At 47.4% G+C, this 12,198-nt stretch overlaps 1 protein-coding gene across 1 annotated transcript in view; it reads left to right on the top strand.

The window, feature by feature from the left end:
* Nucleotides 1–3,467: 3,467 nt before the first annotated feature.
* LOC139414441 (disks large-associated protein 4-like) overlaps nt 3,468–12,198 on the top strand; it is a 63,746-nt gene continuing 55,015 nt past the window's right edge. The window contains exons 1-4 of the mRNA XM_071162356.1: nt 3,468–4,781; nt 5,538–5,761; nt 8,629–8,724; nt 10,921–11,083. Of these exons, the coding sequence (XP_071018457.1) occupies nt 3,468–4,781; nt 5,538–5,761; nt 8,629–8,724; nt 10,921–11,083 (1,797 nt within the window). The remainder of the gene's footprint in view (nt 4,782–5,537; nt 5,762–8,628; nt 8,725–10,920; nt 11,084–12,198) is intronic.

The raw sequence follows: 12,198 nt of genomic DNA, 5'->3' as shown, positions 1-12,198 counted from the left end.
CTCAGCCCATCCCACCTATCAACATAGACCTCAGCTCTTTAATCCCACCCTTCAGCCACTCTCAGCCCATCCCACCTATCACCATAGACCTCAGTTCTTTAATCCCACCCCTCAGCCACTCTCAGCCCATCCCACCTATCACCATAGACCTCAGTTCTTTAATCCCACCCCTCAGCCACTCTCAGCCCATCCCACCTATCACCATAGACCTCAGCTCTTTAATCCCACCCTTCAGCCACTATCAGCCCATCCCACCTATCACTATAGACCTCAGCTCTTTAATCCCACCCTTCAGCCACTCTCAGCCCATCCCACCTATCACCATAGACCTCAGTTCTTTAATCCCACCCCTCAGCCACTCTCAGCCCATCCCACCTATCACCATAGACCTCAGTTCTTTAATCCCACCCCTCAGCCACTCTCAGCCCATCCCACCTATCACCATAGACCTCAGCTCTTTAATCCCACCCTTCAGCCACTCTCAGCCCATCCCACCTATCACTATAGACCTCAGTTCTTTAATCCCACCCCTCAGCCACTCTCAGCCCATCCCACCTATCACCATAGACCTCAGCTCTTTAATCCCACCCCTCAGCCACTCTCAGCCCATCCCACCTATCACCATAGACCTCAGCTCTTTAATCCCACCCCTCAGCCACTCTCAGCCCATCCCACCTATCACCATAGACCTAAGATCTTTAATCCCACCCCTCAGCCACTCTCAGCCCATCCCACCTATCACCATAGACCTCAGCTCTTTAATCCCACCCTTCAGCCACTCTCAGCCCATCCCACCTATCACCATAGACCTCAGTTCTTTAATCCCACCCCTCAGCCACTCTCAGCCCATCCCACCTATCACCATAGACCTCAGTTCTTTAATCCCACCCCTCAGCCACTCTCAGCCCATCCCACCTATCACCATAGACCTCAGCTCTTTAATCCCACCCTTCAGCCACTCTCAGCCCATCCCACCTATCACTATAGACCTCAGTTCTTTAATCCCACCCCTCAGCCACTCTCAGCCCATCCCACCTATCACCATAGACCTCAGCTCTTTAATCCCACCCCTCAGCCACTCTCAGCCCATCCCACCTATCACCATAGACCTCAGCTCTTTAATCCCACCCTTCAGCCACTCTCGGCCCATCCCACCTATCACCATAGACCTCAGCTCTTTAATCCCACCCTTCAGCCACTCTCAGCCCATCCCACCTATCACTATAGACCTCAGCTCTTTAATCCCACCCCTCAGCCACTCTCAGCCCATCCCACCTATCACCATAGACCTCAGCTTTTTAATCCCACCCCTCAGCCACTCTCAGCCCATCCCACCTATCACCATAGACCTCAGTTCTTTAATCCCACCCCTCAGCCACTCTCAGCCCATCCCACCTATCACCATAGACCTCAGCTCTTTAATCCCACCCTTCAGCCACTCTCAGCCCATCCCACCTATCACCATAGACCTCAGTTCTTTAATCCCACCCCTCAGCCACTCTCAGCCCATCCCACCTATCACTATAGACCTCAGCTCTTTAATCCCACCCCTCAGCCACTCTCAGCCCATCCCACCTATCACTATAGACCACCCTCGTTTGGTTTCCATGTAACATGTATTTTTCAATTGTGATGTTTTACATAATTTTTTTACCTTTCTAATCGTATAGTATCCACAGATTGTGATGAAAAAAAGATGAAAACCTTTCCTACGAATTGTATTATATTATTTATTGACTGACTATTGGAGATGTGGTTTATCCATACATCTCTGTTTTGGATAGATAACTCTTCGTGTTGTTGTTTGTTTAGTGTGTTCCAATTTTCCCAGAAGTGGTTAGATTCTATGGATTCTTCAATTACATTGAGCTGATTTCTGACATGCTATTCCTTCTTTTTCCGTAGTTTATTTCTGTATTGTTTTAGTGATTCACCATATTGAAGATGTAGGCTCAGGTTTTCTGGATCTCTATGTTTTTGGTTGGATAGGTTTCTTAATTTCTTTCTTAGGTTTTTCCATTCTTCATCAAACTATTTGTCATTGTTGTTAACAGTTTTAGATTTGAAAGGGAATCTGAGAGGTCAAATATACTGTTTATGGTTGGATAGGTTTCTTAATTTCTTTCTTAGGTTTTTCCATTCTTCATCAAACTATTTGTCATTGTTGTTAACAGTTTTAGATTTGAAAGGGAATCTGAGAGGTCAAATATACTGTTTATGATTCTACTGCCAAGTTTGCACCTTCACTATCACAGTGAAATGTATTGTCCAGGAAGTTGTCTAAAAGGGATTGAATTTGCCTGATTGTTTTTTGGTAGGTTTCCACACTACTTTCCTTCCATCTATAGCATTTCTTAATATTATTCAGTTCCTTTGGCTTTGATGCCTCATGATTGAGTATTGCTCTGTTCAAGTAAAATTTGATTTTGTTGTGATCTGATAGGGGTGTCAGTGGACTGACTGTGAACGCTCTAAGAGACTCTGGGTTGAGGTCAGTGATAAAGTAGTCTACATTACTACTGCCAGTAGATGAGCTATAGGTGTACCTACCATAGGTGTCCCTTCGAAGCCTACCATCAACTATGTACATACCCAGCATGCGACAGAGCTGCATGAGTTGTGACCCGTTTTTGTTGGTTATGTTGTCGTTGTTGTGTCTAGGGGGGGGCATATGGGGGAGGGAATGCTGACACCTCCAGGTAGGTATTTGTCCCCCTGTGTGCTGAGGGTGTCCGGTTCTTGTCCAGTTCTGGTGTTTAGGTCGCCACAGACTAGTACATGTCCCTGAGCCTGGAAATGGTTGATCTCCCCTGTAGGATGGAGAAGCTGTCTTCATTAAAGTATGGGGTTTATAGTGGTGGGATATAGGTAGCACACAGGAGGACATTATCCTCTGTTGAGATAATTTCCTTTTGAATTTCTCTCTCTCTCTCTCTGTCTCACACACACACACACACATTGACTCTACAATGCCATAGCTTTAGTTGTTCATGACTGCTAACATTTGTTGGTTTCCACAAGACAAAGTTAAAATGAACCCCCTGAATTGCATTGTTTCATTTCACTTCCAGTGATTCAACACTGATGTTCACCATGGAAAGCTGTGGGAAGCTGGCTCATTGAGATCTAAATATTTCCTTCACAGCCCTCAGAGGGCTAGTCTGTTTCTGAGCATAAATGGGTGTGTTTGTTTGCCTGCACATTTATGTACTGTATGATCAAAATGGTGTGTGTGCATGCGTGCGTGTTTTTGAAAGTGTGTATATTATATTGTACAATGGTGCCTTCAGGGGTGCGCTCGTGTGCATATTTGTGTGTACAGCATGACAGCATGCATCGGTGCGTTTCGGTCTGTCTGGGCAGAACCTACTCTCGCTATCTCTCTTTTTTTTGTAGGACTTATCCTCCAGGCCTGTCGTCTCTTCCCGGCTGGGGAGTCTTCTAGAAGGGGGCCCCTCTTGACCACCATGAAAGGGTTAGGAGCCAAACGCAACCGCCATCTGTCTGACTCCTGCGACCCCACCCAGGGCCCCCCGGAGCCCCTGTACTCACACCAGGCCTCCACCCTGCCTCGGAGCCCCTATCTCCTCAGCCCCACCAGCATGGACCACTACGGCACCATGGATCCCCGCCACTACAACCCCAGTATGGAAGCCCACCACAACCAGGGATCCCTGCCCCCGGACTACTCCCTCCCCCTCAACAACCAGCTGTCCAACAGCAGCACCTTCCCCCATGTCCACTACAACTCCCATTATGACCCCAGCGACTTCTCCCCGCCACAGGAGGACAGCATCGGCGGCATAAGTACAGGAACCCTGGGCACCTCCATGTCGATGGGGATGGGGATGCATGGAATGGGGGGCCTACAGAGCAGCCGGGGGGCCATGATTACCAGTGGTTCGGCTACTATCTCCGGCGGGGCCAAGATGAACCGGCAGTTGCAGCCCAACCTGTTGGACCAGTTGGAGAAGCAGCTGCCCGGGGGGCCTCGTGACGGCTTCAGCACGCTGCAGTTCCACCGGAGCACATCGGCTGCCCTCTCCGTCGCCTCCAAGCAGCGCACCGACAGCCCCGGGCGCATCCGTAACCTGATGTGCTCCGTCCAGAAGCTCTTCGCCAAGTCACAGTCCATGGACGGTCACAACCTCAAGGGCGTCAACGGGCGTTCAGGGACAGGTAGCGGTAGCGGCGGGACCTCGTCCGGAACCGAGGACAGCGGGAAGCGGGACCGGCGAGCAAAGAGCAAAGACCGGGGCGGAGCCAAGTCAGATGGGGGCGGGACGGGCAAGCGGCGGCCGCGTTCCAACATGTCGGGCTACTGGAGCTCGGACGACCTGGACAACGCCGACCTCAGCAACTACCGCAACCCCATAGCCATGACGCTGGGACGCCCCACCACCCATGCCACCCAGCACACCACCCATGGTATTACCTACGATGCTCAGCAGGGGGCACTACAGCAGCAGCAGGGACAGCAGAGCCGCTACGTGGTCCACAGTGGCTACAACACCATTAGTTCGTCTAAGAGCAGCAACGAAGTCATGAAGTACCAGCAGATGCTGGCAGGACCCGGAGGTGGGGGAGGAGGAGAAGGAGGGATCAGCATGGGAGTGAACACTAATGACTTTATAAAGGGAGGTTCGTGGTCGACGCTGACCCTGGGTCAGCCCAGGCAGGTGCTGCAGAAGGGCCACTCGGCTACCCTAGACCGGTCCATGCTCAAGTCCAAGTCGTGCCAGCAGGAGCTTGCCTGCCACTACCTGCAAGTGGGCCGACAGGTGAGTATTATCTAAACAATTTCTGTTGTCAAACAGTTATCATCATATCGGATGAAGTGCTGGACATAAAACAAATGTGGAGACAAAGAATAAAGCATACTTAAATACAAATATATTTACTGTCAAGACAGTTTGTCAGGTCTGACAAAGATCTGTTTGGATCAAAACATAAAACATAAAAGTACTGTAAGTGTTGGACCATTTGAGTGTCAGGTTGATTATTCCTCCACTATGTCTCAGTCAGCTGTCAGTTTGTTCCGTTTATTTAACTAAAATATGGCCATTTCTGCAAATGTTTTCTTTTATGAGCCTGACTTTATGTGCTGACATTTATGACATACCACTGTAAATGGCACACACAATTCCATGTGACATTAACATGCTGTTATATAAATGTCAGTTCCAAGTCTACCCATAGAATTGTTTTGACTTTGTTTTAGTAAAGATAAAGAAAAGTAAAGATATTCAGGGAGGAGTTGGTAACTGCCCCGTAGCACTCAAATAATTGTATTTATTTATTGTGTAATCGATAAAACCATATCTATGGTCAAGAAAAGTAGAGTGGGAGTCCCTCAGTGATACATTTTGGATCCTCTTTAGCCCATACTGTAGATACTGTAGATTATAGAGTGAATACTGTAAAACAATTGACATTATGTAAAAAAAAATATTATACTGTCACAATCATGTCAATATAAATGGCATAAGGATATAATGTCATATAGAAAAACATATCTGGGTTGCTGCTTCTTGCAGGGGGACTGGAGTAGCACCCTGGGCCGCAGCGGCGGAGGAGGAGGAGCCAATGAGATCCCATGTCGGCGCATGCGGAGCGGCAGCTACGTGAAGGCCATGGGTGACCTAGAGGACAGCGACGACTCGGACGGTAGCCCCAAGCCCTCGCCCAAAATGGCCGCCCGCCGTCAGAGTTACCTCAGGGCCACCCAGCAGTCTCTGAGCGACCAGCTACCGCCACGCAAGTAAGCTCAGTGCCAAAGTTTCATCGCATGGACAATGGACATGTAAGCATAATGACATACAGTGCATTCGGAAAGTATTCAGACCCCTTGACTTTTTCCACATTTTGTTATGTTATAGACTTATTCTAAAATGTATTAAATAAAACATTTCCCTCATCAATCTACACACAATGCCCCATAATGACAAAGCAAATCTATTTATTTATTTATCCGTTATTTTACCAGGTAAATTGACTGAGAACACATTCTCATTTGCAGCAACAATCTGGGGAATAGTTACAGGGGAGAGGAGGGGGATGAATGAACCAATTGTAAACTGGGGATTATTAGGTGACCGTGATGGTTTGAGGGCCAGATTGGGAATTTAGCCAGGACACCGGGGTTAACACCCCTCCCCTTACTATTAAGTGCCATGGGATCTTTAATGTTTTTAGAAATGTTTGCAAATTTATAAAAATAATAATAATAATACCTTATGTATATAAGTATTCAGACCCTTTGCTACTAGACTCGAAACTGAGCTCAGGTCCATCCTATTTCTATTGATCATCCTTGAGACATTTCTACAACTTGATTGGAGTCCACCTGTGGTAAATTCAATTGATTGGACATGATTTGGAAAGGCACACACCTGTTTATATAAGGTCCCACAGTTGATAGTGCATGTCAGAGCAAGAAGTCACAAGGTCGAAGGGATTGTCCGTAGAGCTCCGAGACAAGATTGTGTCGAGGCACAGATCTTTGGAAGGGCATCAATAAATGTATTCAGCATTGAAGGTCCCCAAGAACACTGTGGCCTCTATCATTCTTAAATGGAAGAAGTTTGGAACCACTAAGACTCTTAGAGCTTGCTGCCCGGGCAAACTAAGCAATCAGGGGTGAAGTGTCTTGGTCAGGAAGGTGACCAAGAACCCAATGGTCACTATGACAGAGCTCCAGAGTTCCTCTCTGGAGATGGGAGAACCGTCCAGAAGGACAACCATCTCTGCAGCACTCCACCAATCAGGCCAGACAGAAGCCCCTCAGCAAAAGGCACATGACAGCCCACTTGGAGTTTTCCAAAAGGCACCTAAAGGAATCTCAGACCATGAGAAACAAGATTCTGTGGTCTGATGAAACCAAGATTGAACTCTTTGGCCTGAATGCCAAGCGTCACGTCTGGAGGAAACCTGGCACCATCCCTACGGTGAAGCAGGGTGGTGGCAGCATCATGCTGTGGGGATGTTTTTCAGGAGCAGGGACTGGGATTAAGGGAAAGATGAACAAAGCAAAGTACAGAGAGGTCCTTGATGAAAACCTCAGGACCTCATACTGGGGTGAAGGTTCACCTTCCAACAGGACGATGACCCTAAGGACACAGCCAGACTTGAACCAAATCAAACATCTCTGGAGAGACCTGAAAAAAGTACTGAGTAAAGGGTCTGAATACTTGTGTAAATGTGTAATTTAAGTTTTTTTTATACATTTGCAAACATTTCTAAAAACCTGTTTTTGCTTTGTCATTCAAAAATCGAATTAAAACAATTATCCATTGTAGAATAAGGCTGTAACCTTCCAAAAAATGGAAAAGGTCAAGGTGCCTGAATACTTTCCGAATGCACTGTATGACTTGGTAAAACATTCAGGTGGAAAGGAACCTAGACTAACAACAATAATTATTTTGCATTTCAAACACGCAAGCAAAAACACACACAAATCCTCATGCCCACTCTCTCTTTCTCTCTCAAATCCATACATGTACACACATACACACACAGACTAACCACACACACATGGCCCATGGCACCATTTCAAACGAAGGTGTAACGAGGAGAAAGGAGATGGTCAGGCTTCCAGCTCTTGGCATTCCAGTTAACAGGCAAACTAAAAGAGACTATAGCAAACACACACAGTCAGACAAGCTGTGCTCACTCAAGCGTGGGATTAAGCACTGTCAGACTCCCACCCCCTACACATGCCAGAGCTCCGATTACGGTTTCCTCATCCTTCATTTATTAAACTTTCCCACAACGTAACGGCTTGGCCTGAAATGATAGACTCCTCATACCGTAGCGTTTCCGCAACATCACAAACACGATGCCGCTTTCAGCTTCTGCTCAGACAGACAGTGAGTCACCACAAACTAAGCTATAGTCTCATCATCTCACACTGACTCACTGAGGTTTCTAGCACGTTGTCTCTAGATGACATCTCTTTCTGAAGCAGGCAGACACAGACTGGGCTAGACACAGAGGGACACAATGCATTTGGTATCCTATTCATTTTCACATAATGACAAAGAAAATGAACCCCCATTTGGATGAATAGTGGCAGAGAGTGGGAGCACCAATGAGCAAGCTGCTGTGTTTTGTTTTTAACGTCTGTTGATTTGCTCAAACAAAGACATTTGTTGTGTTCTCCGGGTTCTCTGTGGTCAGGGCTGTAATTGAAGTAAATTTGGCCCAATAAGATCTTAAACCTAATTTGGCACAAATGTAATTCCATTGGGGAGTTTAGAGTGGCTGGCTATTATTTGGTTCAGATTGCCACCACAAAATGAAGAAGTCTAAAGGCAAAAAGAATACAGTACAATTTCAGTCCACAAGAGGACAGCAAATCACGAAGCAATAAGCATACATGCCTGGTAATATCACTTGATCAAATTACGTCATTATAGAATATATTGTTTTTGTCGACAGAGACAACACACACACCATAATAACGTAGCAGGAAGGTTTTCTTAAAGAAGTAAAAACATGGAGAAAAAAACACTTAAATGAATTTCAAACCTGCACGCTAAACAATTCTAACCCTGCTCCCCTCCCTGCCAAAAAACCAAATGCCACACCCCTGTTCTCCCTCGTGGTCTGCTCCACCCTGGTTGTCAGGAGCAGCAGAGCCCTGGATTACGCCATGCTGCAGGGGGAGCTGGAAGCACTGTGGTCTCCTCTGCACAGTGTGTCCTCTCTGCACCAACTGGGCAGGTCAGTGCTATGCAGCCAGCCAATCACCACCAAGGGGACAGGTTTACGCTTGCACCAGATTGGACGCTGTCCCCAATCAATCAGTCAGTCACCCAGCCCCCCAGGTCTTGCCCACCTCTTCGGTTCACCCATGCTCCGTCAGTGCCAACGCCATGCCACTCACCACCAGCCCTTTCCTCCAAGCTAATTCTCCCACCCCATAAAAGGAGTGTCATTTCCCAGCTTAGCACATTCCATGCCAGGGGTACCCTGTCTGTACTCAAGGATCATCACAATCACATGACAAGTGCAATGTCACTGTGTGCCAGGAAATACCAAAAAATTATAGGCTCTCTTTTGGTAATCCCATTCAGTATTTCTGAGCTGAATTTGGATAATTTTCCCTAATGCTCTTTAATGTTGGCACCATGATGCGTTGAACAAGGCTTTACATATGCTTGACCTGTGTATCATTGGCTTTGCATTGTTTGGGTGCTATATGGGGAATATTAATGTAATGAGATGAGATGGGAGATATATTATTCACAGGTGTTATAATGGGGCAGTGATGCTGACAGGTGATATGATGGGGGCAGTGATGCTGACAGGTGATATGATGGGGGCAGTGATGCTGACAGGTGTTAGTAAGATGGGGCAGTGATGCTGACAGGTGTTATGATGGGGCAGTGATGCTGACAGGTGTTATAATGGGGCAGTGATGCTGACAGGTGATATGATGGGGGCAGTGATGCTGACAGGTGTTAGTAAGATGGGGCAGTGATGCTGACAGGTGTTATGATGGGGCAGTGATGCTGACAGGTGTTATAATGGGGCAGTGATGCTGACAGGTGTTATAATGGGGCAGTGATGCTGACAGGTGTTATAATGGGGCAGTGATGCTGACAGGTGTTTAATGGGGGCATTGATGCTGACAGGTGTTATGATGGGGCAGTGATGCTGACAGATGTTATGATGGGGGCAGTGATGCTGACAGGTGTTATGATGGGGCAGTGATGCTGACAGGTGGTATGATGGGGCAGTGATGCTGACAAGTGTTATAATGGGGCAGTGATACTGACAGGTGTTATAATGGGGCAGTGATGCTGACAGGTGATATGATGGGGGCAGTGATGCTGACAGGTGTTATAATGGGGCAGTGATGCTGACAGGTGTTATAATGGGGCAGTGATGCTGACAGGTGTTATACTGGGGCAGTGATGCTGACAGGTGTTATAATTGGGCAGTGATGCTGACAAGTGTTATAATGGGGCAGTGATACTGACAGGTGTTATAATGGGGGCAGTGATACTGAGAGGTGTTATAATGGGGGCAGTGAGGCTGACAGGTGTTATAATGGGGGCAGTGAGGTTGACAGATGTTAGTAAGATGGGGCAGTGATGCTGACAGGTGTTATACTGGGGCAGTGATGCTGACAGGTGTTGTAATGGGGGCAGTGATACTGAGAGGTGTTATAATGGGGGCAGTGATACTGAGAGGTGTTATAATGGGGCAGCGATGCTGACAGATGTTCTGTTGGAGGCAGTGATGCTGACAGGTGTTATACTGGGGCAGTGATGCTGACAGGTGTTGTAATGGGGTCAGTGATACTGAGAGGTGTTATAATGCGGGCAGTGAGGCTGACAGGTGTTATAATGGGGGCAGCGATGCTGACAGATGTTCTGTTGGAGGCAGTGATGCTGACAGGTGTTATGATGGGAGCAGTGATGCTGATAGGTAATGAAAGGAACCAGGGATGAGAAGTGACCTAACCTGAACTTCTTTCTACCTTTCTCAATTCCTCTTTCCTATCATCTCCGTTCCTCTTCTTTTCTCTGCTTCTCTCCTCCTCCCCTTTCCTCTGATCTTATCCCCTTCTCTCACATCAACTCCACCCTCCTCCTCTCCTCTCCCTCATCCCCTTCTCTCCTCACACCAACTCTACCCTCCTCCTCTCCCTCCTCCCCTTCTCTCCTCACATCAACTCTTCCCTCCTACCCTTCTCTCCTCACATCAACTCTATCCTCCTCCTCTCTGATCTTATCCCCTTCTCTCCTCAAATCAACTCTACCCTCCTCTGCCTCCTTCCCTTCCCTCCTCACATCAACTCTACCATTCTCCTCTCCTTTCCTCTCCCTCCTCCCGTTCTCTCTGATCTCATCCCCCTCTCCTCTTCTCTCCTCCCCCTCTCCTCTCTTCCCCTGCTCCTCTCCTCTTCAGCTGTCTTCCTTCACTGCGAGAGCTGTCTACCAATCGTAGCCTGGACAACCTGGACTGTCTGGGGGATCCGGTGAGGGGCTCCCTGTTCCCCCGCTGGGACGATGAGGACTTCAGCCAGGGAGGCGGCTGCAGCACCCTGGGGAGGAGCAGCTACATGGGCCAGGTCAGAGGTCACCAGGGATGGGGTAGTGAGGTACAACTGGCATGTGACTTAAACTTCTCAGGATAATATTTTTTTTTTCTTCTCCTGATCCCCTTTCAGGTTTGTATATATTTTTTGTGTCAGAATAGTGGGACTGTACAGAAAGAGGGAGATAGATGTAGGAAGGCACAGACAGGAGAGTGACTGAGACAAGGCTCAAACCCTGTTGCCAAATGCTATGCGTTGGGAGCGTTACCACTACACCAGACTCTGGCATTTTAGACCATTTCATTGACCAGATTTTCATTTTAGAATGACCTATCACATAAACTCTCCACTCCTACACCTCAGTAGACTCTGTTCTAGAAGATTTTGTATACACCGGAATCCCAACACAGGAAGACCCATTACCCTTCTACTGACAAGGTCACCAAGGTCATAAAGAGTGTGCCTTTTACAAAAGGCCTGTCAAACTAGGCTTTACAGTCCATTAGTAAACTCAGCAAAAAAAGAAATGGCCCTTTTTCAGGACCTTGTCTTTCAAAGATAATTAGTAAAAATTCAAATAACTTCACAGATCTTCATTTAAAGGTTTTAAACACTGTTTCCCATGCTTGTTCAATGAACCACAAATAATTAATGAACATGCACCTGTGGAACGGTCGTTAAGACACTAACAGCTTACAGATGGTAGGCAATTAAGGTCACAGTTATGAAAATTTAGGACACTAAAGAGGCCTTTCTACTGACTTTGAAAAACACCAAAAGAAAGATGCCCAGGGACCCTGCTCATCTGCGTTAACATGCCTGCAGCAAGGAGGCATGCTGCAAGGAGGCGTGAGGACTGCAGATGTGGCCAGGGAAATAAATTGCAATGTCCATACTGTGAGACGCCTAAGATAGCGCTACAAGGAGACAGGATGGACAGATGATCGTCTTCGCAGTGGCAGACCAAGTGTAACAACACCTGCACAGGATCGGTACATCCGAACATCACCTGTGGGACAGGTACAGGATGGCAACAACAACTGCCCGAGTTACACCACCAGGAACGCACAATCCCTCCATCAGTGCTCAGACTGTCCGCAAGAGGCTGGACTGAGGGTCACGGTTTTGTCTCACCAGGGGTGAGATTC

The sequence above is a fragment of the Oncorhynchus clarkii genome, chromosome 7 (genome assembly GCF_045791955.1).
Source record: "Oncorhynchus clarkii lewisi isolate Uvic-CL-2024 chromosome 7, UVic_Ocla_1.0, whole genome shotgun sequence".
Taxonomy (NCBI): domain Eukaryota; kingdom Metazoa; phylum Chordata; class Actinopteri; order Salmoniformes; family Salmonidae; genus Oncorhynchus; species Oncorhynchus clarkii.
This window is presented reverse-complemented; position numbering and strand designations above follow the sequence as displayed.